At 36.6% G+C, this 27829-nt stretch overlaps 2 protein-coding genes across 28 annotated transcripts; both read left to right on the top strand.

Annotated features, from left to right (window-relative positions):
• The first annotated feature begins 719 nt into the window (after nucleotides 1-719).
• Nucleotides 720-20482, top strand: LOC18447477 (protein NAR1). Of its 27 annotated transcripts, none has more exons than XM_088849270.1 (10): nucleotides 720-866; nucleotides 4016-4098; nucleotides 4610-4658; nucleotides 13105-13291; nucleotides 13985-14111; nucleotides 18326-18501; nucleotides 18662-18711; nucleotides 18943-19114; nucleotides 19779-19905; nucleotides 20050-20482. In XM_088849270.1, the coding sequence occupies exons 6-10, from the start codon at nucleotides 18349-18351 to the stop codon at nucleotides 20061-20063; spliced, it is 516 nt and encodes a 171-aa protein (XP_088705396.1). In that variant the 5' UTR covers nucleotides 720-866; nucleotides 4016-4098; nucleotides 4610-4658; nucleotides 13105-13291; nucleotides 13985-14111; nucleotides 18326-18348; the 3' UTR covers nucleotides 20064-20482. The 27 variants fall into 27 exon arrangements, 26 of the variants coding, with proteins under 26 accessions (XP_088705396.1, XP_088705386.1, XP_088705375.1 ...); XM_088849260.1 differs by having other exon boundaries at nucleotides 18326-18507; XM_088849249.1 differs by having other exon boundaries at nucleotides 18321-18501.
• A 5342-nt stretch (nucleotides 20483-25824) lies between these two features.
• On the top strand, nucleotides 25825-26244 carry LOC105421682 (uncharacterized). Its single transcript, XM_088849245.1, has one exon. It carries the CDS (start codon nucleotides 25962-25964, stop codon nucleotides 26166-26168), a length of 207 nt encoding a protein of 68 aa, XP_088705371.1. The 5' UTR covers nucleotides 25825-25961; the 3' UTR covers nucleotides 26169-26244.
• Nucleotides 26245-27829: the final 1585 nt, after the last annotated feature.

The following is a 27829-nucleotide window of genomic DNA, read 5'->3' as shown; positions in this document are numbered from 1 at the left end:
ATGGTGAGAGTTCGTATTACATAATGGCATTTTAGAGAGGAAAATGGAGCACTTTCGTATCTTTTATACTATAAAATGTGGGGAGGGGGGAACCGATCCCTGTTTTCAAAACGTGAGGGCGTCTATGGGGTCAAGGTAGCAAACTTTGACACGAGTATGATATAGGTACAATATTTAGATCCGGCGAGTTGGGTTTGGGTCTAAAATCCAAACCCAAATGCTATTCAGGTATGATTATTATTCATTATTAGATTTCAAGCTCTATTCGTTTGGGTGTATTAAAGATCGTATATAATAAAAATTCGTAGTCATTTAGCTATTAAACGACAAATCAAATAATTTAAAATCTAATTGTGAGTAATTGTGACAAAAAAAAAAATAAAAAAAAATAAATAAATAAAATAGCTGTGTATAGCAATGGACCAAACCAGACTTTGAACCGGTTGGATACGGTTTTAGGTTCAAGTTTTGGACCCGACCCGGGTTGGGTACGGGTCCGAAACCTAGACCGAACCCAACCCATGTCCGGGCGTTGTCACCACCGGCCGAGTTGTTTTTGTGGACCACAAATTACAAAGAGGGACGACGTCGTTTTCTTTCGGTCTTAAACCTGGACCGACATCTTTCTCTCTCGGTTCCTGGAATTATTTCTTCTCTCTTCCAGCGAGCCCTCTCTCTCTCTCTCTCTCTCTCTCTGCTCGTTGTGAGTTGTGTAGGAGGGGAAGGTGCCGGAGAAGATGTCAAAAAAGTTCTCGGCCACGTTGAGGGTTGGCGATCTCAACGATTTTATTGCCCCTTCCCAGTCCTGCATAGTCTCTTTGAAGGGCTACAAACCGGCCCCTAAACCAGAGAGAGTTTCTGATAGGGTAAGCGAATTCATACGAATTCGTTCAATTCATTTGATCTCTTCGATAGTTTACTTTTCTATTTTCTGATTCGTACTGGTTTGTTTTCTATCTTGAATCCGGAATCCAAGTTTGCATCATATATTACCAAATTCATTTTGCTTTTCCCTTATGAATCTGAAAAGTAAGTTGCAGGTTTTTCTCTGATTTAGTAATCCTGAAATATTCTTTCTTTATTTGTTTCCTCTGGCATCTGTGGAATGAACCCAACGGGTAATTCAAGTGAACAGTTAATGAGGGGATAAAATATTGTATTGTGGTTGATAAATGAAAAATCAAGGATTTATTTTGGTAAAGAAGTACGTCGAGTTTCTATCAGAGAGGTAGAAACTCCATTAACTCAGTTAACCTCTTATACCTTTTTATTCTGAACCACTCAAAGCTAATTGGGAAAAAAGAAAAAAAAGACAAAAAGAAAAACTCTCATTTTTATTTATTTATAACTTATTGTTGACGTTTGTTATTTGTATTTAATTTACCAAATGGGTTTTTGGGCTTGGGCTTGATTCGGTAGTTGTCGATGATTCCAGCTAAGTCCAACTTTGAATACGACCACTGAACTGAATTGTGACGTAACTCTCTTTTGTGAGATTAGATGTTTATTTTATTGTTGCCATTTGGAAGGAAAAAGTTTCCTAATTTGATAAATTGTTAAGTATTGATTATTTCTATTATTGCACAATCCATGCCCAGAGTTTTCCCCTCAGGTTTAGGATATATCCAGTTCACCAGCTTCTTGCTCCAATGGCGTTAATCCGTTTATGGTTCTTCTGTATCTGCACCTTGCTCAAAGGGTGTCATTACTTAGTATTTGATAAGTATATGGTCTTCAAATTGTATCGAGAAAGAATTTGGACTTGAAACTTGTCCTTTGGGAGTCTAATATTTTCCTCTTCAAAGTTGTACACGTAACTAATTTGATGCATGGTTTCATCATAATGAAAATAGGAATCTGGTGGGTATGCTTTGGTCAGGTTTTTTACATTATTGCATTAAGGTCCCATGGTTGAGTCTCTAACATATTGCATTCCAAGCCTGGCATCTTGGTTTTCCTTCAAAAGTATAAACAAGGATTTCCTTGAAAATGTGGCTTCTCCTTGTTAGTTGCTACGGCCTTTGCTTCTTATCAGAATATCTGGTAAGTGCTTGTCTGTGCATGATTGGCTAGGTTTTTTGACGGAGTATATTTTTGTGGATATTGTGTCATAATAATCTTCGATGGAGTGGTTGGATTGTTCAAGTGTCCTAATATTTGGAGGCATGGAGTTCTTTTCTAAGAGAATCTTAATATTTCTATTACTTGTATGCATAATTGTCAAAAAATGGCATCTCACAAGTTGGGAGCTCTATACATTAGAGTGAAACTGAGAGAATCAAAAAATGAGGGGTGGAACATCCCATATTAACAGAGAAGCTAGACACCCCATTTTAATAGAGAAGCTTGATCCAAAAAATACATTCATGAACTGAAAAGGAAAAACTGGGATCGCCACTTCTAAAATGTGTCGTGGCAGTCCTATCTATGTTCCTTGACGCCGTGCCTTCTTTAGTGATGTAGAGAACTTGAAGAAACTTTGAAAATCGGCAAGAAAGCACCTAGCCAAAGGAAATTTTGGAGAAACCCTAAGGCTTTCTCCCACTTAGGGCTCAAATCTTAGGCTTCTTTTCTCAAGAAAAAGTTTTATCTTTTCTTAAAGAGGAATGCTTGAATGCCTCTCCAGCCCATCCATGCCCATATTTATATTGGAAAATTATTGTTTTGGACAATATATGTCTATACAATCAACTTTTGACCAAAAGGTACTTTAATTAAAATATCTAAAAGGTCCCTAACTGGTCCAGCAATGAAATAAATAAAAAATAAAAATCTGAAATAGCTTAAAAGAACTAAAAAAAGCATCCAAACTATTTCTTGCTCTTCTTGTTCTTCTTGGAAGCCCTCATAGGATTTTCATCTTCCAAATATGAGCGAAAATTAGGAAGAATCTATCGCTCCCAAAGAAGATACTTGTGGCTATTTATTGTCTCCATCATCTACCACGCACATCAATTGTAGGTTTAGCTAAAAGGAGATATGAATAGGCCTGCATAGATTGAAAATCTGATCAAACAGGTGCTTGAGTCACCAATGATGGGGAGGATTTAGTGGCCTAGATTACATTCTTTGGAGTCACCCTCAACCATGAGAGAGGTGCCCCAAGTTGGGTCGAATCGCTTAATGCCTTTTACGAGAGCTATATTTCTTCAAGAGTGGAGTTGGCGGAACCAATGGTGCCTAAGAATGAAAGTAGGATTTGTCCTTGGTGTGCCCTAAGCAAGCACCCATCTATGTTGAGTTTGATGATTCCTTATTCCGGTGGTCTCCTAGAGAGGAAGAAGAGATGGCTGGTGGTCTGTATATAAAATAAAAGAGCAAATAAGGTATTTACTAAAGTTCTTGTTTTTTGGCGTAAAAGTGATCATGGTTGTAATGCTCTCGTTTAGTGAGGGGGCTTGTGTCCTTCAGCCATTGGTTTTCAGGTTCAATGTGCTATCTATACGAACTAGACCAATCAGATCATGGGCATTTTAGTTAGTTTTGTATTGGTTCCAACACACACGCACATAAGACACCCACACATGCATGATGCATGTATGTATATGTATGAATGTATATATACATTATGGATGTATACATGTATGCCTGGCTGTCTCTGTATATATGTGTGTGTGTGTGCACGCGCGTGCATGTGAAATCTCAAAATGAGAGTGAAAAAGGAGACGACCCAAAGAAAGGGAAAAAGAAATGCTGTTGGTTTGTTGGATCTGTTTTTTATGAGTTGTATTGTAGATAATGAAATTATTGTGATTTCAATGGTTCTTCTCAGACCATGGTTCTTTTTGTTTGTTTGTTTTTTTTTTTTTTTTAATGTTAACTTGCAATCTAGGGGGAAGGGAACTCTAGATGTCACGTTGTGGTATCCTCCACCCTGCTCATATCCATGATTCTGGTGCTTAGCTTCAATCAAATATTATTTGGAAGTTTGTGAAAGCCATTTCTTAATGAAAGATGCTTTTCTTTTTTAGTCTCTATAATTTTACTCATTTGGCTGGGGTTTTCTATTTTCCAGAATCAAGATAAAGCAACACCTAATTTGAGTCAATCGCCATCAGAACCAGTGAAAGTCACCCTACATGATTGCTTGGCTTGCAGGTATCAGATTCCTCCTCTATTTTTCTTGTCTCGTTCTTTCTTTTGTGTAGGAAAGGTTTTGCACTGGTTGTTTACTTAGTGACAGAGCATTGCCCCCCCCCGCCCTATGTTCCATTAAATATCAAGGGGTGAAGCTGGCACATTATAGGAATTGTTTGTAAAGGTTATCATTATCTCATCATAGAAATGATTTGTAAAGGGTACCGTTATCCATCTCTCATCATGGGAACATTATATTTGTGAATGTTGGGAAGTGATAAGTCCTTTTCTCTTACACATGTCAATTTCTCAATCAGTGACACCAAATCTCTCTCTCTCTCTCTCTATCTTCCCCCCCTTCTCTTTTATTTTTCATCATATGCCTATACTATTTTGGGTGGTATAGCTGGTCCCATTATATTGTGCCTGTCATGATATGCAGATTTTATCCAATTGAAGTTTTACAAAAATTGCATAAAAAAATTCAGGTTACATTAAATGTGGGTTCTAAAACCTCGCATGCAACTTGCAGATCGATCTGCCATGAACTGGTCATATACAAAGAATCTGAATAATTTGGAGTAAGTTGTCAGAATGATCCTAAGGGCATTTATGCATCATCTACAGGTGCTGATATCACCATCCTTTGCATCTAAACTTGAGTGTAGATGTCAAAAATACAATTTTTTTTATCAGAACTATTTTGATTGTTCCAAGTAATAATCTGAATGAATCAATTTGGTATTTGCTGCTAACTCAATGTTGCATGACTTATAGAATAACATATCTATTAAAAAAAAAGATAGGCAAAATCTTCAGATCTAGCTACCTGTGCCAATGTCCTAGAGAATATTCTAACATTGTTTTATACTGGTTGGAAAGGAACTCAGTTGAGAACTGGAGCACGTTTGCCTAGAGAGCTTGCTAACCTAGAAATACAGTGTGATGGAGGTATCTAGTGCCAGGAGTAGTCCGACTTATTTTTTATGGTAGCTCAACCAGTACCGCACCCTACTTGGAAATAGTGGACTCCTTAGGGTGCATGATGGCTCATTACTATAACCTGCTTTGGCCCCTTGAGATTTTTGACTCGTCGAATTCGGAGATTGAAGCCCTGGCATAGTTAGCAACACTTTGTTTCAAACTTGTTTTTTCCTCCCCAAAAGACTCAATTTTTTAAAAGTAGTTTGAAAGATGATTTTTTTCAATGCAACTTACTTCCTTGACAGAAAAGAAATACAGCTGTATTATACCATTATTCAAGTGATGTTCTTAAAGAACTTCCTTAAAACATTTTTCATTGGGAACAGTTCCTGAAAATTACCTCCAATTTATTTTCTGTTACTTCTCTCTTTTGGCTTTTGGACCAATCCCCATTTAACTCTCTCTATTACCTCCAAATTATTCTCTATTACTTCTCTCGTTTGGCTCTTGGACCAATTCCCATTTAACTCTCTCTGTCTGTCTGTCTGTCTCTCTCTTTCTCTCTCTCTCTCTCTCTCTCTCTCTCTCTCTCTCTCAACACTTTACTCTGTCTTGCGCCTTATCTTCCAAAGCCCTATTATGGAATTTGGTCTGCCATTTCAACCCTCTGCAAAGAAATTTTTGTTGTTTTACTTAGTAATGTTTTACTAACCCTCCCCAAAGAAATTCAGTTAAAAACATGGACATATATGGTCGTTTTTTACATTTGATTTTTTGAGGCAATTGTGAGGTAATGTCCTTTTCTCATGAAGTTTTTCTAGCTCTCCATAATTAGTGGGCCATTTACTACATTTTCTCAACCAAAACTGAACTAATGCTAACTTTGTTGCCAAGAGATCTATCGTGGTTTAGCGATTAGCTAAGTAAGAGCCTGAGCACTTCTTAATGTCAACAAGATTTATTCACAGCTAAGTCTCTAATTATTGAGGCACATCCCTCAATGTGATCACATTGCACAAGTTGTCATTCCAGTTTTTGAAGCTAGAAGAAATAAAGCAAAAAACTAAAATAAAAACTACCTCTATGTAATTATTTGGGTATGACGTGCAATGCATGTCAAGTGGTGATTTGCGGTCATCTTTCCTGGAAATTTTGAAGTATCCAATACCAGTGTTTCAAAAAACGATGGGCGGCGCATAGGTGGACGCATAGATCCTGGGCGGCCCAATGGAAAGAAAAGCTGTTTTAAGGGTCAGATTTTGTGTAAATAATTTAAAAATACATATTGAGGCATATTCAGTCCATAATCTAAGATAACACATCAATTCATTATCAAGAAAATGAAAGAAAGTAAGAAATAACTGTATAACACCTAAGAGTTAGGGACTTAGGGCACATCAAATGTCTATAGTCCACAAGTCCACATTGCACATACACTCCTCCATACTCCACAACTCAAAATAGTCAGTCATCACTCATCATAAGAAAAGCAGGGTCAGCTGCATCTGCATTTGCATCATATGCATTGGAGTCGAAGCCTTCATCATCAGAATCATCTCTTTCCTCGACAGAACGGTCGTCCTCCTATGTCTCTTTTGAATCTGCCTCTGCTTTCACCTCTTCCTCTGGGAAGAAGATCTAGTGGCCTTAGGAGGGTCGGCTGATGTCAATGAGGCTTCCATGACTATATCTCATGTCAATCCTTCATGCCCCTTGACCTCATCATCATCAACCAACCGCTCCATAGCATTATCCAAATTTATTGATACGAGGGAGTCTCTCTTAGCAAACATGTCTTTCAAGTATCGACTATACTTGACATAGATTAGGTCACTGAGCCTCTTTGATTCAAGCATGTTCCTTTTCTTTGTATGAATCTGACAAAATCAAGTGAAACTAATTAATAAAAATACTAATTAATATATAATAGTAATACTACAAAACTACAAATTTACAACTGACATAAGTAAACTAACTAGGAGTTTAAGACTAACTAACTAACTAATAACTACTAAAGCACTAAATTACTAATAATACAAACTACCCTCTCAAAAGTTCTCCAATTCCACTCATAGTCAGACGAGGTAGTGGTAGGTTTGAGATCTGAATGGCCAATTTTTGTAAATTTGGGGCACTACTACACCTATGTTGGCTCCACCAATTGGCTGCAAATTGATTTTGAATTACAAATTTAATTATATATGAAATATTAAGATAACGATTAATAGAATTGTAGATTATGGAAAACAAACAACAAACATGAAATATAACTTGAACTTGAGGAACTTAAGAGTATTATGACTTGGATCAATTTTGGTCCTTTGCCTCATCGCCATTGGACTCCCAAAAGACTTTAATATGCACTTGTAACTTATCAACTCATCAGCGCATATAATATCCTCGATATCTGGGTTAGGGATTAGCACATCTACACACTTATTAAATCCAATCATAATTGTGTCATTTATGTATGTATATTCCTCTATCAACATAAAAAAACTAGATTAAAAAAATAGACAGCTGCATGCAATGGCTGATGTAGCTGCCTATGCCACTTCTCATCAATAATCTTCCAAACAGGCTCATAGCAGCTCACATCATCATCTAAATTTTGGGCTCTCTCTATAGCCTCATATATGTAGCCCATAGAGGGCTTGTCATTATCAACCATGCGTAGGACATTGACAAGAGAAAAAAAATACCTTAAGAGCGCCCTTCACCCTTCACCAAAAAGCCTTAGAAAGGATAATATCTCTCACCTTCTTCCCATTCCTTGCTTTCTACTCATCCGAAGTAAACATCTCCCTCAATTGGACTCTCCTCGAATGTATGCTATCTAGGCATAAGTACCAGGTAGCAAATCTCATGACCCCAGGCCTCACAATCTCTTTCTTCTTTGTAAATCTACAAATCATGCTGAGGATGAGAGTTTGGCCATAAATGAAAGTCTACTGACTTTGTCTTTCACTGCACCAGAAATTTCGCTCAAACCGTGAAGAACCTCAAGCTTGAGGTCTATACAGTGTGCTGCGCATGGTGTTCAAAAGATTCTTGGGTAAGCTATGTGCAACAAATTAGTAACAACATTAGGAGTAGCATTATTTGTGACAACCTGTATGACATTCAGCTCCCCAACCTCCTTGATTCCCTTATTTATCACTTGGAATTTGTAATGGGCATCATGGCTATAATCAGAAGCATCAATAGTCCTCAAATACAGTCCCCGATTATCCATCTCATGGTGGATAACATCATTCTCGACCAACCTTTGCTTATCGAACAAGCAGCTGTCCAATTCTTTTCCCTCCTCTTCTCCTCCCTGACAGGAGTGAGACCCATGATGGATGACCTTTCTTTCTTTTCCTTCCCCTTGAAAAATCTAGTTGGCTGGAACGCCCCTTCCTTGAAGATGAAATCCTCAGTGCCATAAACGAACCGAGCCCTAATCGAGCGCCAGGTCCAGATGGGGTAGCCATCGCTCTGTTTAAGACCTTTTGAGACACTCTCCATCTTGATATTCTTGATTTTTTTCTCCGAGTTCCACTCCAGAAGGCTTGCCAACAAAGCCATGAATGTCACTTTCATTGCTTTTATTCCGAAGATTGAAGGGGTCGAGGAACTTAGGGACTTTAGCCCATCAGCCTAGTTACTAGCTCCTACAAAATGCTTTCCAAAGTCTTGGCTACCAGACTTAGGGCTGTCCTCAATTGGGTGCTCTCCCTTACTCAGGTGACCTTTGTCAAAGACTGACAGATTTTAGATGGGGAACTCATAGCCATGAGTGTATCCATACTAGACACACCTTCAAGATCCCTGGCATAGTCATAAAACTAGATTGGGAGAAAGCATACGGCCACATTGACTGTTTGCTTCTTGATGACATTCTCAGCGGAATGGCTTTTGGGTCCAAACGGAGGAACTGTATCTGGGGGTGCTTCTCAAATCCTTTCTTCTTTGTGTTGATAAATGGATCCTCCAAAGGATTCTTTCTCGCCACCAGAGGCCTTCGCCAAGGCGACCCTTTGCTGCCAATCCTCTTTGCTATTGTGGCTGAAATCTTGAGCTCCTTTATCTCTTGTTGTACCAAGCTGGACTTCTGAGTTGCTTCCAATCTAGTAACGAAGGTCCCAACATATCCCACCTCCAATATGCAGACAACACACTTGTCTTTTGCTATTCATCGGTTCAACAGGTCGATACTCTCCTACTTTTCCTTTAGTGTTTCATAATGGCCTCCAAGATGACTGGGGTTTGAACAGACCCGCTTTTAGTGCAGTCCCTAGCTGATAGATGGGGCTGCTAAGTTGATGAACTACCATCGCCTATCTAGGCCTTCCCCTGTTCCTTGGCATGCCCCCCCTCTCTCACTGGAGTTACATGATAGATAAATTCGATAGGAGATTGGCAGGTTGGAAAGGCAGATTCCCATCCAAGGCGGGCAGGTTCACTCTAATCAAGGCCACCCTTGCCACTACTCTTGTATTCCAGATGTCCTTGTTTCACCTCCACTCCTTGGTGGTGGCCATGCTGGATAGGATGATGCAAGAGTTTTTCTGGTCAGGGGACAACGGCTGAATGTACCACCTTATATCGTGGCCTAAGCGTTGCTTGCCGAAAACTCAAGGTGGATTAGGCATTCACAACCTCAGATCTCACAACATTGCCCTTCTTGGCAAATGGTGATGGAGGTTTGCCACCTGACCCCAACACCTTTGGAGGGAAGTCATTCGTCACAAATATTGTTTCGGTGTTGATAGTTGGACCCCTGAGTGCAGAGTCAGCAGCAACATCTCGGGTTATTGGAGGAAGTGCTTCACTGCCGCAGCCTCTCCCTTCCAACACATTCTCTTTCTTCTGAGGGAAGGAAATAGACTGGTCAGACACTTGGATTGGCCACACCCCCCTTCGGGACTAGTTCCCTAACTTATTTCTCCTTGCTTGTGACGCTCAATCTTCAGTGGCCGAGAACTTCAGTACCTCAGGGTCTGTTAGACCCTGGATGCCTGACTTCAGAAGGATCTTAGCCAATCATGAAATAGAGGAGTATATGGCTTTGGTCGAACTTCTGCACTCTGGTTTTCTCCCTCCTAATTGGGAAGACAATATCATCTGGGCACTTGCAGCCTCCAGAATTTTCTGTGTCCTGCTTTTTTCGAACCTTCTCTTACCCACCTGTCCCTGCGTCTCCCCCCTTGTCTTTGCATCCAATGTCTGGTTCGCTTTCATGCCAGTGAGTGTACAAGTTTTCTGCTGGATTGCTCTCTATGAGAGAGTCTTGACTATTGACCACATCCAAAGAAGGGGCCTCCCTTGTCCTAATAGGGGTGTCATGTGCATATTGGCCCAAGAAACCAACAAACACCTGTTTATCCATTGCAAAGTGGCAAGATCCTTACAGAGTGACCTGCTTCAACTATTTCAGTGGTTTTGGGTGACCCCACGATTGGGTCCCCGCCTGTTTGAGGCCTTCTCTCCGCTGCTTGGCCCAAGGCATCTTGACTCCTTTGGAGAGCCTCAGTGGCCACCATAATTTGGGTAATTTGGACTGAAAGAAAGAACAGAACTTTTAGAGGTGAGAGAACAATGTTGCCACCATGATAGATAAGGTTAGAACTTTGGTCTCCTTTTGGGCCAAAAACCCAAATCCTTTAAGGATTTCTCCTATTCGGACCTGCACGACAGTTGGCAAACTATGTTGGTCTTGAGAACCTCAAGGAATCCATGATCCTCTCTTTGGAGACTTCCGGATGTGGACTATACCAAGCTGAACTTTGATGGTTGCTCTCTTGGCAACCCTCCCTCTGGCATAAGGGGTCTCTTCAGCACCAGCGACGACAACATGTTTTTATCTTTCTCTTGACCAATAGGCATAGCTGACTCAACTCTTTTCGAGGGCAGTCGCAAGTTTAACCCTACTTGGAGTCCAGAGCTAGTGGTCGAAGGGGATTCTAGGAATGTGATTGCTTGGGCCTCCAATCCCACTTCCTGCCCATGGAGACCCGACCAAGTATGCTACACGATATCGCATATTTGTAGGATTTTAAGAGTTTCATGAAACCACATCTATTGGGAAGCCAATTCTGCAGCAGATACTTTGGCTAGGGAGGGAACCCATTTTAATCCCATCAAGGGGACTAGGTGATTTTGTACTCCCCACTCTCACATTCTTTCACCGCAGTATCTTTTCTTTTGTGGGTGTGGTTTGTATAGAGCCGAGGTTCTAAACAATCAAAGTAGGGCGCACCTTCAAATAGTGTCGAAAGATGCTGTTTCAATATTGGAAATCCTTGTGATGGCCTGAAAATTTGTTTTCATACCTAATTATAAAATTTAAAACCTCAAAAGTAGTGTAGATCAAGCAGATCTATGAACACTTGAAAATCTTGAAAATTGACGGTCCGAAAATGCATTACAAGATGCACTATTTCTAAGACTTGAAATTCATTTTTTCTTTCTTGTGTCCATACATCTTGAGGTCGAGATGATTAATTTGAGGATTTTCTGGCTTCAAAACAACCTCTTTTAGTGAATTCTTGAGGTGCACTCTAAATTGATTGTTTAGAGCCTCACCCCTATATAAACTTTTTCCTTCTTTTATTGTTGTGAAGCATTTTTTGGCCCCTTCGGGGTTCTTGTATAGGGTGCCATCTCTTACGGGGTTCCTCATTTTTGTAAACCTTTTTCTTAATTAATACAAGTGACCATTCTCAAAACAACAAAAATTGAGATATATCAGTGAAACGACTGCTTGGAGCAAGTTCTTGTCATTATTTTGATCTTCTGCAACTTTGACAAAATTACATATAGTTATATCATGATCACAACTTGATTGATAAAATATTTTATAGGAATTTGTTGAAAATCTTACAGGCTTGAAGCCGGCGAGAGTATGGGAAATTACCTGTAACTTTCGTTCTTTCACCCATTTCTAGTATGATGCATTCTTCCTTTATAACTTGACTATTCTTTTCAAATGGAAATCCTTCTATGGGTTTGGAAGTGTTGAAGAAATATTGGTATAAGATGTTTCTTTCTCCAGTTAAATATTTGATGGAGGGAAAAATTGTTCTTATTTTTTATTTTTTTCAGTTTTAAAGGATGTATATTATAGTTTTAGTTTTAGAGTTTATTTCTAGGGGTTTTTAGTTTGTAGGAATTATAGGGTTTTTATATATTTTTTATTTATTTTATGGGTACTATTCACAAATTTTATTCATGAGTACTGTTCATGGGTACTATTCACAAGGGTAAAACTGTCATTACAAAATTTAAGTTCAAGTTAAGATATATAGTTCATTTTAATTATTGTGTAGATATTTAATGTCTTCGAATATTGAATTATAATATATAATAGGTGTGTGGGGCCTTGAGGGTGAATTCCATATATTTTTAGAAATTGAAAGAGAGAAACACTTAGCTTTTGGAACCCTAGCTTGGGGTATGGAGAAGAAACCCTAGGTTTTTTCGACTTGTGCTTGTGTTTGGTTTGCTCCTTGATGTTTTTACGGTTCCCTCAATTTTCCCTGCATCAAGATTGTATCATGATGCTTCTTGGAGGGTTTTGTTAAATCCTGAGTAATATTGAAGTGGACTACAAGTAAGATGGTTATAGTTATTCCTTCGATACTTGGTTATGTTTTTCGGGATGTCTACAAAGAGACCATTTATCTTTTATTCATGGAAGGCCACAATCATTCTTGTCCCTTAAATTTCAAAATGGGTGGTTGTAAGTGTCATTGAGTAGACACAAAGTTCCTAAAAGAAAATTCTCGGACTTTGTGACTTACCCCAAGCCATCCAATTTGACATCGAATGAGTGGGAACGATTGTGACCTCCATGTACAAAAGATAAATGGTCTCTTTGTAGACAATCCATGTTTGTCCTGTAATTTTTTAATTGAACTTGAAAATTTATCATAACAACTTGGAGATGGATATGCTAGTGTTTGTTCATTCCTTTGATGGACATGGTTTTAGTGGCCTCAAGTTCAAAATTGAACTTGCTTTGGTGCTAGTTATTATTCTTAAGACTTCATGAACTTCTTTCTAATAAGACTTGAATGGGTTATGCGGTTGAACTAACAATTTCTTCTTTTTTTTCAGGTTTTCTGGAAACTCACTCAGTTCTTCAAGTCTTTGGGAGTGAAGGCTGTGTTTGATACAAGTTGCAGTAGGGATTTAGCTCTCATCGAAGCATGCGATGAATTTATTACAAGATACAATCAGCACCTGGCAACTTATGACCAAGAATATGTGCCCACACTTCCCATGCTTTCATCAGCTTGCCCAGGTATTATGCACTCCAAACTTTTGCTGATTTCTTAGTTTTAAATGTACTATCTCAGTGCACTATGTTAATTAGTATGGATTCTATAAATCACCAACTTTGTTCTTGCCTGTTTTCTTTTTGGTATATTCTGCTTTGGAAGGTAATCTAAATAATGAGATAGGGGGAATATCTGAACAGTACCAGGAACACCTGCACAGATTGTCCAGAAATTGGAGACATCGGGACAATTTCTGGACCCATTAATGATTTTACATGACTACTTTAACCCAGGTGACGCTAGGTTATTTTACTGTTCTGACTTCTGATATTTCAAGATTTCAATGACTTCCTCAGTCCAGGTCATGCGCGATAAAATAGTAATTTAAAATAGTCACTTGTCCAGGTACTGTCCAATATTTCAAGTTTCTGGACCAGTCTTTGATTTATACAGGTGTTGCAGTTACTATCCTGACATTTTTCCAATAAAGAAAAGGCAATGTGATCAAAGTTTCTTGCAGTTGATTCCCTAATATAATCAAGAGAGCACTAGTCGAGTTAAAGTCAATATGAATGTTCAGGCCTTAGAGTATCCCTTTTCTAATGTGAACTTTTCTATTTACCCGATGTTGTTTCATGTAATAGATATGATTAGTGGCTCAAATATTATATCAAGAAATGATGACAGCTTTGAGAATTTTTTTTTAAATATTTCAGGTTGGATATGCTATGCGGAGAAGACTCTTGGATCTTATATTTTGCCTTATATTAGTACTGTGAGAAGTCCCCAGCAGTCTACTGGATCTGTCATCAAACATCATATTTGCTGGAAATTGGGGCTCACGTAGGTATTATACTCAAATAATATGCCTGACTGATCGCTTACTAGAATGGAATATCAAGTTAATTTGCATATTTTTTAAATGAAACAGTCATGCCTTTTTGCATGTGTAGCAACAAAAGGACCTTAACCAGGGAAACTACAGCTGAAAACTAGATCACAAATTAAATGTTCTTTTTTATTTATTGTCTCGTTTTTAAGCAATTATCTGTTATCCAGAGATAGTATATAAGATCAGCATTCAAAAAAGATCAGCATTTGATATTTCAGTCTTGCGTTATAGGGTCCTTGTTTTTGTGATAATTGTTACTGCCCATAAATGAGCTCCCTCATTCTTTAAGTGTCTTGATCGGTGGATGGTTTCATTGGAATCTTGAATCAGTTCCCTTGACTGATCAAATGGGTTCTGTCTTTTAGCAAAGGTTTTCAACTAGTTATAGAGGACAGCAAAATGGGTTATAATGGGATTGCGTTCTACCTCAAGCTTGGTTCACAGCCTAATCCAGAGACAGGATATATTTATTTGGCTTTCTGAACTTTCGGGTGCCTTCTCATTTGTATCATTATCCTGTTCTTTTTTAATGTTGGTATGGAGCGATTTGGGTCATTTGTATGGCAAGTCCCTGTTTTCTCAACAATCTCTACTTTTGAGTGATTTATTCCTACTTGATGCTTACATTCGGACTACTTACGTATTCAGGTACCTAACTACCAGAAATTCTGCATATTTTATTGGTGTGAGGAAGGAACCTTTGAATATATATTGGTACAATGAGATTTTTGAAGGGTCTATGTTAGCCAATAACTCTCTTAGATAATAATTCGTAAGTCTGATATATCTGACTCTGATTAACAATTGGTTGACTCTTTTGATAAAACAACAGTCTTCTTATTTTGTCTAAAATTTTATATTCTCCCACTAACCATTTCTATGACATATAAATTGTATTATATGTGGCAGGCAAGAGGTCAGAGCCATAACCAAAAAACCAGGATGTCAATTATTGATCCTGACCTCAGAGCCATAACCATTTCTATGGTGTAAGTCTCGGAAGTAAGTCTCTAAGGAAGAGCTATAGAGCAACCTGAATTTTGGATATGGCAGATAACCTGATAGATAGTGGCAGACCTTCAATAAGTGGAACCCTTTCTGCATCAAATTCTCTAAGATCAAGTACTGCCTCCTGTTTAGACTTCTATATAAAATAGAATACCAAAATGATAATAAAAAAATGCCTGAGTCCACACTCCCACTAGTAAACCCTTACGCTCTTTTTGAAAAATCAAAACCTTTATTTTCAACCACAATCAAAAAAATATTTCACAACCAACCACAGCCCGTGAAAGAATATATTCAATCCTCCAGCTTTGACCAATACCCAGTCCCTGCAACAGCTGCAGAACAGTTTTTTGCCTTACGAATCCCAGATGAACTCATAATCAAATTCCTTGCCAAAAGATACTCCCATCTTCACTTCGAAGCAGTGCGATTAGCCTTAACCTTCCATAGAAGTAAAGGCCTCTCAATTACATCAAGAATAACCCTCCTCGACACCTGTTTCAAAGAATATCAGCATTCTGTAATAGCCACAGTACAATCCACTTTGAACACAGGGACAATGTTTATTACCCTATATCCCAATTTCAATATGGCCCTTAAAGACCCTCATATTTTCTCTGCCCTTCAGGTCCAGTTGCAAATTATTGGGGCCCCTATGGTTTCAAATACCTATGCTGTACATTACCAAATGATATACAGGGTCCAGGACCATGCCCTAGATATATCACTACCCTCAGGAATAAACAAAGATGAAGCCTTATTAATCCAATTAGACTCTTTTGGAACTACATCCAACTTTGTGCCTAGACAACTACCAAGAACTGAGGTTCTAAGCCTCCTACCTGAGAAATGGATAACAAATTACGAAAACCTCCATGCCCAAGAAGAAACCCCATTGCAAATGCCTGACCCAAGCATGATAAGAAGGCAAGACGGTGGTGTTAAACTTTCCTTCCAGCGCCACTCCGAGTTACAACTAGACCACCTATATTTGGAATGAAAGAGGGATGCACATGATTGTCCCGGTACTTGCTTTTACCCAAACCGGCCTCCCAGTTTTCCAAGAAAAGACCGATGATGGTCACATGTGGTTTGATGCAGGAAACTGCAATTGTGATGCCTAGAATCCCTATTTGAAGAAGAAGATGATAGGCCTTCATCGAAGAAGAAAAACAAGAAAACATGGGACCAAATACTTCGAGAGAGGTATGAAGCCAATGATCTAGACGTCGCCCCCCTAGGCCAGCCAACAGGCAAATATGAGTTAGTCCTATATGGAGACCAGAAAAAACCCAAACCCAATCCACCCCCTGAACCATGCAAACCCAATCCACCTCCTAAACAGTGCAAACCTTCTTTCCCATACCAACCCCCATCATCGCAATTACAACCTTGCTATATGCTTTCACCCTGATCCCCAAATTATGACCAAGATTTCCCAAGCCTTGCAGACTATGGAGTCTTTAACCAAAAAACCAAACATGCCTGGAAGATAAAAAATCCTACTTCAGTTGACCACAATGGACAGACTGACCAAGTTACCCCATCTGAAAAAGTCCTAAACTGGCACTCAGACAATGCTGTAGCCCAAAACAAAATCCTAACAAAGATCCTAAACAACCAGGAAACCCATTCAGCCCAACTATATTCCCAAAACGCCCTTATTGCCAAACTTCAAGACAAAATCCGACAGATCCACCATGATCTCCTTGAAAAAATACAAACATTGGCAAACACCCCCGGACTGTCAAAGGCATAAGAGTTCTACTAAGAGCAAAGGCGTCAAGGATCTGATGGTCTACTGTGAGAATTGAACTTTTACAGGGCTCGGACTACTTTACCGTTGAAGGATCTCTAGTAGTTGTAGGAAGTCTCTTTGGCTCCAAACATGGCAGATCAGATCAAACAGAGAAAGGTTTAAGGTCTGATCTATGCAGAGTACTTCTCTCATGTCAAGCTGAGCCCTAGGTTTCCTCCTATCTCAAGAAGAATTGAAAATCAGCTCAAAGTTTAAAAGTATGGATGTCAGGTTTAGTGTGAAAGAATGTTGGGAGGGAGGAAGGGATAAGGAGTAAGTCCGTTTTCTTTGCAATCAGGGTTTGATTTGAGGTGAGAGGAAGAAGTTTATGGTTTCGCAGAGGGTTTATTGACAAGCATCAGCTGAGAAATTGAGGGAGGGAGGCCCTAACAAAAAGCCTACAGAAAAGGATTAAGTTATATGAATCAAGAAAAATACTTTTTTGAACGATATTTAAGATGCAAGAAATCTAACAAAAAATCCATCACAAATAAACTTACGAGATACATTACCCAAACATCAAACAAAGCTTTTAATGAGCATTTTATAGCAACAGTGAATTATTAGTGAGAATGGGTGCATCCAAAGAGGCCCATAGGAATTACTTACACGATTCTCTTGATAAACCACAAAACTCACTGGGTAACGAGAGTAGAGTCCACTCAGACGAGTCTGAAATTTACTCAACAATGTTTTTTGGTTAAACTAGTCAACTAAACGAGTTTTAGAACATTGATCTTAGCATTTCTTTTTGGCAATTATAAGCCTAGAAATTTGTCACCTGGAAGATATAATATTGAAGATGGAAATGTTGCTTAGTGTAATACTTATTACTGTAAGTATTCATTACATACACTCATTGAACCTGTATTGCGAATTGAGAAATTCTTTGGGGAGTTTTTGAGATAGAATGGGTAATTCATATTGTCTTCAGTTTGTACTAAAAACAATGGTGTATTTAAACCATTTTGACGACAACTAGAATTTCAAGACCTGCACTTGTCAAAAACAAATGTCAAGATTATTTTAAATAGCTTTTGAGAAATCAGGAACAATACTGAGTCCCTAATAATAGAAAAAGAAAGGAGCAATGTTGAGTCCCACAGTGGTAAGATAGGTTCCTGCATACCAGGATGAATTCTTTGTAGCTGTGCTTTCCCAGGCCATGCTAGGAGAAGTTCTTGCAGCAATTCCACTTTCGCTCGCTCACTCTAAGTCTTGCTAATGTCTTCTTTATGAATGCATTTTTCTTTTCCTTGTGACCTATTTTAGTCTATTGGAATAACATCATTTTTGCTGTTGTTATTGGTAAGAATGGTTCGTGTGTAACTTGTGATGGGAAATTGTTGCATAGCCCAGATAAAGTCTACCACGTGAGTGTGATGCCCTGTTACGATAAAAAGCTGGAGGCTTCTAGGGATGATTTTGTATTTTCTATGGGGCGCCAAGGAGAAACTGGTCAAGAAGCTGCAGGCCCAAGAATTGCTGAGGTTGATTCTGTCTTGACAACTGGTGAAGTTTTGGACCTGATAAAGGTAATGGTACGTCTTTTATTATTTTATACTAAAAAGATTCTATATTTTTGTGTAAAGAATCCTTTTTCATGAAGTATGGTAAGCAAATCATTGGTGAATATTATCTTAAAAAAAAAACCCAGATTGTTGACATATATTTTTGTTTTTGGGATTGTTGCAGTTAAAATCTTGCGATTTCAGATCCTTAGAGGAAGCTCCACTAGATAGATTGTAAGAGTTCATTTTTCTCTTTTGCATAGTCTCTTCATGGCCATTGACATAGGCACACCCACCCATATTCATAAATACATGGGTATGGACATACACATTCATAAAGGCCATAACACTAGGGTTGTGGCTCAGTTCCCTGCTTACATCCAACTGACAAAAAGAAGAAAGAATAAGAAAAACAGAGCATTTCATTTTTCTAATTCTTAAGATGCTTTTACACATCATACACAGGCTCACAAATGTTGATGAGGAGGGCCATCTTTATGGGGTTCAAGGTGGTTTTGGAGGTTATGCAGATACAATATTTCTCTGTGCTGCCAAACGGTTATTCGGCAAGGACATGCAAGGACCTGTTGAATTCAAAATATTACGAAATACAGATTTTCGAGAAGCAACATTAGAGGCAAGTTTCTAGGGTTGATTTCTTAGGGGGCCAGGGAATCTTTTACCCACACAAATGAACTAACCAAGAGTGAATAGATCAATCACTCTTTTAATGAAGTTACAGGAAATGTTTTCATGCTCATTTTTTGTGATTTTGCCATAGTTACGGGGATCTCCTACTTTGGTAGGTGATCCCTTCTAGGGTCTTGATTCTGTCGCTCCCAAAACGGGTCTTTCAGGAATCTCGATTTTTAAAATTGGAGATCTCGATCCGCATTGTTACGGATCCCACTATCTCCTATCAGGGATCTCGATCCTAACATTAAAGACCAAGACAACAATCAAAATGATAATTTTCTTTATTTTCAGCTAGCTAGCAATACAACTATACTTTTAATATAGTTGCATTGCTTCCTTTCTATGAATAAGGAGATCCCTACTTTAAAAAGTGTTATATAATTTAGATTATTATAGACTTTAAGATTATAATCTCGATCCCTGACATTTGGGGAGGGATGTAAATCCCTAATATGCGTATTGTACGGACAACACTCCCAGCCATAGGGATTTTTTAGCATTTCACGATCCCCCACTCCCAATCCCAGTCGTGATACCATTCCCATTCTTGATCCCAACAAACTATGAGTTTTACATAACAATGCCTTGTGATATTCTCACTGCAGGTCGATGGTAAAATTGTTCTTAAATTTGTTCTCTGCTATGGCTTCCGCAACCTGCAGAACATTGTGAGGAAAATAAAGACTGGGAAATCTGATTACCACTTTGCAGATGTCGTGGCATGTCCTTCAGGTGTTGCCCCTTCTAATATGTTTCTGTTATAATTTCTATTTTGATATTTAAAATAAATAAAAATACCAATTAAAATAAACTTTGATAAAGGAATGCTTCAAGGTATTCATCTGACAAGTTTTATTCTTTACGGTTATTTTGCAGGTCAGGGTGGCTGATCCTTTTGAGAATCCACTGGTAAAGGGCATATATGATGAGTGGCTCGGCCAAACTGGTTCAGAGAAAGCTAAGAAATATATACACACAGAATACCACCCAAGAGCCAGCAGTATGGCTTTCAACTAAGCAATTGGTGATACATAATTGCCTTTATCTAATTCATTACATATTGTGTTTTTGAGGGTTTTCTCTCTGCACACGTCGAATGCAGCCAAACCACGAGTTGGCTTTGCATGACATGCATGTAGCATGTGGTCTTGGGCCTTCTTTTTTTTTATCTCTGTATAGTACACACAGCTGAACCCCATGTCAGTTCCTGGAGCTTTTTTCTCTATAAACTTGTATCAGTTGGTCTTTTTATCTATGAAACTGTATCAATGACATTTATTAAAATCAGAGTTAGCTTAATTTCGATATCCACGGTCGTGCCCGTCCTTGCACCAACATTGCTGTTGGTGCTGATTGTTGTATGCATGTTCTTTGAGGTGGATATAATTTTTTTTAAAATATTTCTCATGACTACGTGCTATACTTCGTCTCTTGGACTGGTAATTCCTTGTTGGTGTACCCAAAATAAATAAAAAAACTCCATGCCAGTAACATAGACCGCATGCAGTAATATTGATATGGGGGTAGTGAATACAAATTTTGGTGAAAGGCGCAGTTTAGGTACACTAGAAATCTTTATGATGGCATAAAAATTTGTTTGCATACTTAATTGTGAAATTAAAAGCTCTAAAAATAGGATTGATCAAGCAGATTTATAAATACTTAAAATTTTGAAAATAGATATTCTAGATGATGTGTTACAAGATGCATTATTTTTAGAAATTGAAATATTTTTTGATATCCATACATCTTAAGGTCAAGATGATCAATTGTAGTATTATTTATGATGTTGGAATAACTTTTTTGGGTAGATTTTTTAGATGAATTTTGCTTCTATAATATAAAGTTCACATCAAGAGGTGATAAAATAATGAGAGAAAATAGAATTAGGTGACGTGGTCACGTGCAACATCGACTTATAACAACACCAGTTAGAACGAGTGATTTGGTTTAAATAGAAAACCCTAAAAGACGAGAAAAGCTTCAAAAGACATGAACGAAAGTAGTGAGAAAAGATATGGTAACTTATAATTTGACTGAGGATATTACCGTTGGTATAGTGGAATTGTGGAATAAGATTTGTATAACTAATCCCAAATATTTGGGATTAGGTTCATAAGATTGTACGTGTGGGAGAGGAATGATTTCATGCCGCCTTAACATTGTAATATACTGTAACTGCTCTTTTAGATAATATAATGTAACTGCTCTTCTAGAAGACCATGTTTATAGATTCTGTATGGCCCCAAAAATTGCAACACCTTCTTTTCATCCATATGGTAGATTTCAAGATTTAGGCCTTTGTAAATTTAAAAGTATTTTTTATTTTTTAAAATTGTTCATGTTACAATAATAAAGCCATTCAAAAAATTTGGAAAGAAAAAAAATCCTTCAAAAACCTAGACTTAAGGGTCTCACTAAAAAAGACGGTCTGTATCTATCAAGCTAAAAAGAACACTTTTTAGAGTGTTTTTAAAATTTATTTTTTTGTGATTGTTTAATAGAATATATATATATATATATATATATATATATATATATATATATAAATTAGGGTCAAACTTTAAGTTACAACTGTAAAATGACGAATTAAAGTTGCACCTCAAAAATCTATAAAAATATTATTTTATGTTGCACCCACCTCACTGCTGCGACTTTTATTTTTCTGGAGCAAGAATTCCCTTGAACGGGTAAGAGGGATACCAAGATTGCCAAATCATCTCTTAAGCTTAATCCTTCGCACTTGTAGAACATTAGATTGTGCGTTTCACCCACCTGTTTGGTGCTACTGGGCTCCATGACGTGACATCTTTTCCAGAGTTTAAGAAACGGTGCGGTTTCTATTACGTTGCAACATTAAACAATCAAGGTACACTTCTAAATTTTATCATAATTCGTAATTTTGAATATATTTTTGGTGTAATTTTTTTTAGGATTATTTCAAAATTTATTTTCATATCTAATTATAAAATTTTAAATTTTAAAAATTGTTAAAATCAAGTTGATCTATAAACATATGAAAATCTTGAAAATAGACGGCTTAGATAATATTTTGCAAGATGCACTATTTATAAGACTCAAAATCTTTTTTTTTTCATATTAATACATCTCGATGTCAAGATGATCAATTAAAAAGCTTTTCAATATTATAATAATATTTTCCGATGGATCTTTGAGATGCATCTTTAGTCCTATATTTTAATGTTAAAATGACTAGATACGCATCCGAATAATTTCTAAAGACTAAGTATTGAGTTTGTCTTTAGTACAACTTATTTTAAGAGAAAATTACATAAATATCCGTTATACTTTGCGTTATTACGGATTTATCAAATAGTTTTCGTTATTACATGTATATCCGTTTTTTACTTTTTATAACGTATTTTTTAAAAAAAAGATGATTTTACCCTTGTTTGGATGCTGAACAACCGAATTGGAGTGTTTTTCAAATGTTCAACATTCGAAAATAGGCCGAAAGTTTAACGTTCAGATTCCTATTTTTGGGTGTTGAAGGGTTATGTCGATACATTGCATTCCTTGTGAAAATGGTTTCGAATGTTGGACATCCGAAAGTGTCATATTTTCGGATGTTCATCATCAGAAAATGTCATATTTTCGGATGTTCATCATCCGAAAATGATTGCAAAATTCTAGAGACTTTTTGGAAATTCATGGTCATACTTTCGGACGCCCAATATCCGAAACCATTTTCGAATGTTCAACATCCGAAAAACCTTTCAATTCGGACGTTCAACACCCGAAAATGGGCATGTGAGCGTTAAACTTTCAGTCTATTTTTGGATGTTGAACATCTACAAAACCTGTCAATTCAGTTATTCGATATATGAAAAAAGGTAAACTCATTTTTTTAAAAAAATTACGTTATAAAAGGTAAAAAATAAACATACATATAATAACAGAAACTATTTAATACATCCGTAATAATGCAAAGTATAACGGACATGTATATAATTTTATTATTCTATACACAATGATTTCAAGTTTACTTTTATTTGTATCATTTACCTGGTAGCCACCGCAATAAAAATAAGGTTAATCTGAGGAACAATTATATAGTTTTGAAGCGCATATACTATGCTCATGCGGGAGTTATACTGTGCATTTGCTCCCTTGGGAAAAAGGCTAACTTGGGAAGATTTTTTAATCCAAAAGTTTAGGAGCCATCTAAAAATCACTAGATGATTCTATTCAATTTTTTTTTTTTTTGTGAATTTTGGTAAAACTTAGATCTCACCTTTGAAAGTTAGACGATTATTATTCAACCTTGAGGTATGATTTTTTTTTAAGCCTATAGAGAAGGAAATTTAGAAATTTTATTTTTGTTGTTGATTATGGTATTTGGGCTGAAAATAATATTATGACGATTATAGTATTTGGGCTGTAGGCATGTCCCCAAAATTTGGGATCCTAAAAATACTCCTAAATTGGATTTTGCCCAAAGGAGTAAATAGACAATATGCTCCAACAAGATTATAAAATCTTTTGGCTTTTAAAAATGTTATTCAAGTGCCTAATGTTCATAGATTTTCGAGAACGGGTGGCGTTTCTATAGGATCTCCTATGATATGTTAGATAAACTGAACCTTAAAACCCCATTAAGAAATGTAGTTTCAACATAAAAAAGTATGCTAATTAATCATGTTGATTTTGACAATTATGTTTGCGTATAAAAAAAGATTTGAAGCCTTAAAAAAATGAAATTTTTTTTTATAAAGTTGCAACCTTATAGAAGTAAAATAGCAACAATCTACACTATTTATTTTATTTGGACGGCGTATATATTCGACATTATCTTAAGAGATGTGACAATGTTTTTACTGTCTTGAACACCATCTAAGTAAAATAGATGGTTTAGAACTGCAACTTTACTTCTACAAATAAGATTCCAACCTTGTACAAACGGTATCATAAAAATTATCATTAAATATAATTTTATAACATTTTATTTAATAAATCTTTCATCATCACCATTTTTGAAACTTCAAACTGTATAGAAATCAATCCCTGAAATACTTTCAAGTATAAGACCATTTATGCATGACTTAATCATCCAATCCATGACTCCATATGACAAAACACGATAGACATATTTTTATAGGAAATTTACACTAATATCTCTTATAATTAGTGGTATTTAAATAGTATTATACATATTTTATAATTTACATTTGTGGTTTTTTTTTTATATTTTTATAATTTTTCAAAATACTCGCTGTTGGGAACTATTAGTTTTGGACGTCTTTGACTGTTACAATGAGTGGGTTCAACCCTAATAGTTCATGACTCTTTTGATTCCTTTCAATAAGCATTATTGAGCCAACAGTTCTAGACCATTTTAATTCACTGAAACAAACAAAAAGAAAGAGAAAGACATGAAAATAAAATGTAAATATAGAAAACATTGTTTCAATACCACAAAAAATTGGAAAATTATTAACCGAAATTTCCCTTTTTTAAATATTTATACGAGTTTCTTTTTTACTCCAAAAATAAAAAAGCAAGTTTTTTTAACTTTTTAGTTTTTTTTTGTCTAAAAAACGTGAGGATCTTAAACTTTTTTTTTAACCAGTTCTAAACCCGGATAAAGGAGGTGAATTGAGTTAGGTAGACAACTAATACCAAAACTTTTTAAAAATATAAATGGACCAAGATTTGTTTAGCCGATCGCAACTAGTTGGAAAAAAAAATAAGGTAATGAATTTTCTCAAAAACAAGAAGCAGGAGCTTTTAACTTTCCTACCGAGGGAGGGCAGACATTACTTTTCTCTTTCCCAACGAGGGAGGAGAGGCCACTAAGTTTTTCTTTCTACCCAGAGGACCAGCAACTGTCACTTTTATCTTCTTTTATCTTGTCATTTTCCTAAAAGTAAATATACTTTATCTAATATCCTCAAAGCCATTGACCGAGTCCAATTAGTTTCACAAATAAGTATTTAATACCAAATCAAGATAATTACAGATGATTAAGGAACCGTTATCCTTCCTAATCAAAAGAATCCAGCCATTAAAAAAGGTATAAGGGTAATTCGAAGATTAAACGTCAAGGGGCAGTTGCAGAGACCCCTCATCCATTATCTTTTCATAAAACACACCCACTCCTTTGTCCATTCCCTTTCCATAAAACACACCCACTCGACAAGGAGAAGCCTAATTTTACTCCCTTTTCATAGTTCCTATTAAACCCATTTGTTGATCTTTGTGCGTTCTTCTTCTACCAAAAAAACAGAGAGAACGCATATCCTTCTTTTCTCTTTGCTTTTGTCCATACCAAAAAAAAAAAGAAAAAAAACCTAGTTTCTACCCAAGAAGAACAGAGACAAAAACCCATTTAGATTTAACCCATATAATCTTTTCCCTTTTCTTTTATCCAAACAAAAAGAAGAGGAAAAAGTCATTTTTGCAGAAACCAGTTCTTCTACAAGGAAAAAAGAGAAAACCCCTTTCATTTAGAGCCCATATCCTCTTTTCTCTTTGCTTTGACCCAAACGAAGAGAACAGAACAAGCTTTTTCTCATTATCCATCAAACCCATTTTCATCATTCTTCAAAAACCAGCATTACGGGCCAAGATCTACAAAAAAAAGAAGAAAGAAACCCTGTTCCTATAACATTTCAGATACCTTCAATTTCGTTTGAAGTTCTCTGAGAAAAACCCTTTTGTTCTGACTCAAGAAAACCCTATACACCTCTAGATCTCCAGAAACCCCAATTTCTTCCGAAAAAACTGCACTCAATTCAAATCCCCTTGAATAACCTCTAGGTGTGAAGATGTGTTGTACAGGGAAATTATGCAGGATCTGCACTTGCCTGATTCTTCTGATTATACTGATTGGTCTTCTTTTTGGATTTGGAGTCTTCAAGCATGGCTTCCACAAGCTTAAGGAGTGTCTCCATGACTGCAATGGAAAAGCACAGATGAGTTATTATCCACCACCAGGAAGGCCTTTCATGTATAATGCACCAGTTCCTCAGTAGTTTCAGGCTTTCTATGGCCTTTTTGTTTAATGGGTTTTCTTCTTTTTCTTTAATGGGTTTTCTTGTAATCACAGTGTTCAGTTTTTCGGGGAGTGGTTATGCTTTTATGGTTTTATTGGGAGTTCTGTTTGGTTTCGTTTGATTTGATGGTATGGTACTTTCTTCGAGAATCTGAGAGTTATGAAGGAGGTTTTTGTTGCAGTGATTTGATTTTGTGAGTATGGGGAGAGAGTATATTTTTTCAGTATTAACAAGAATAATAATGGATTATTACTTATGGTTTGGCATTTTATCTGTTATTTTTGTTATTCATTATTTTGGTTTATGAATATGCATTTTTGTTATTCATTGTTTTGGTTTATGATTATGCATTGAAATCATAGTGCATATGAGAATTGTGGGAGGGGGATTTGTGGAATAATCTCCTGGGGAAGGAGGAAAGTGCTGTAACTTTTCAGGATTAAGCAAAGGAATGGGTGAATTATTAATTTCTGTTTGGGATTTTATCTGTTGTTGAACTTTATCTTCTTCGGGATGTGCACAGATATTTAGATTATTTATTTTTTCTTTTTTGAATGCTGAAATCTAGATTAATGCAAGGTTATTTCTTTTATATTTTTGAATGTTGAAACTAGATTGTTTATTATTTAATGCTCTTTTTGCAGTCTAATTTAGACCTCTCTCTCTCTCTCTCTCCATGGATAAAACCAAAAGAGAGTTTGTAATTTTATGGATAAAGAAAGGGGGTTAATTTTAAGGTGTCACGTCCAAGCTACCAAATTTCACTATCTATTGGTTGTGACTTTTTTATACTAAAAGTAAATGGTCTCACTCTATATAATCCCATAATTTTAAGGTGATATAAATATATTGATTAATTACTTTCTATTGAGATTATTGTTAGAATAAACAACAGTCCTGATATTAGAGCTCATTTCCTCTAAAAGAGGTGGTGGTTGTGATGGTCTCTCTCTTCCATTTTTATTTTTATTTTTATTTTCGAGTTCAGAGATATAAGGGGGATTAGAGCGCATTTCCTCTAAAAGAGGTGGTCGTTATGATGGGTCTCTCCCTCTTCCATTCATCTGTTTCACTATTCCCCATAAATTTCACTGCTTCCCTGTAAGTTTCATGGATTTGAATACACAGTTACACTTGAGAAGCTCTTTCTTAATTAACCATGATTACTCAGAATAAAAGATAAAGCATTATTTAGGTGGGTCTTCTTTAAATAAAAAACTCAATTTATTGTTAGTGATGGATTGAAAATGTTGTTGAGTTTATTTAGAGGTGGGCAAACTGTATTGTTTTTTTTACATGGGTTGGCTCTCCACAGGGTCTGTTTTGCTTTGGCTAGGTGTTTCTTTTATGGAAAAAGTTTATATCAGGTTGACGTGTAGAATTGAGGTGCTTCTCAAAGATCTACGAAAAAGTTATCTTAATGTTGGACAATCATCTAATAGATCATCTAGATCGAGATGGACGAATACAGGAAATTTTTTTTTTCAAACATTTTATAACACATTATTTGGACTTTTCTTTTTTCAAGATTTTCATGTGTTTATCAATCTACTTATAAAAAATTTATACCAAAGTTACAATTTTTTTTTTTTTTTTTTTTTTTTTTTTTTTTTTTTGTGAAACACGACACCAAAGTTACA

Source organism: Amborella trichopoda, chromosome 10 (genome assembly GCF_054954075.1).
Source record: "Amborella trichopoda isolate Santa Cruz 75 chromosome 10, AtrichopodaSantaCruz75HAP2 v2.0, whole genome shotgun sequence".
In the NCBI taxonomy this organism is placed as follows: domain Eukaryota; kingdom Viridiplantae; phylum Streptophyta; class Magnoliopsida; order Amborellales; family Amborellaceae; genus Amborella; species Amborella trichopoda.
Note: the sequence above shows the minus strand (reverse complement) of the source record. Positions and strands in the feature narration are given on the sequence as shown.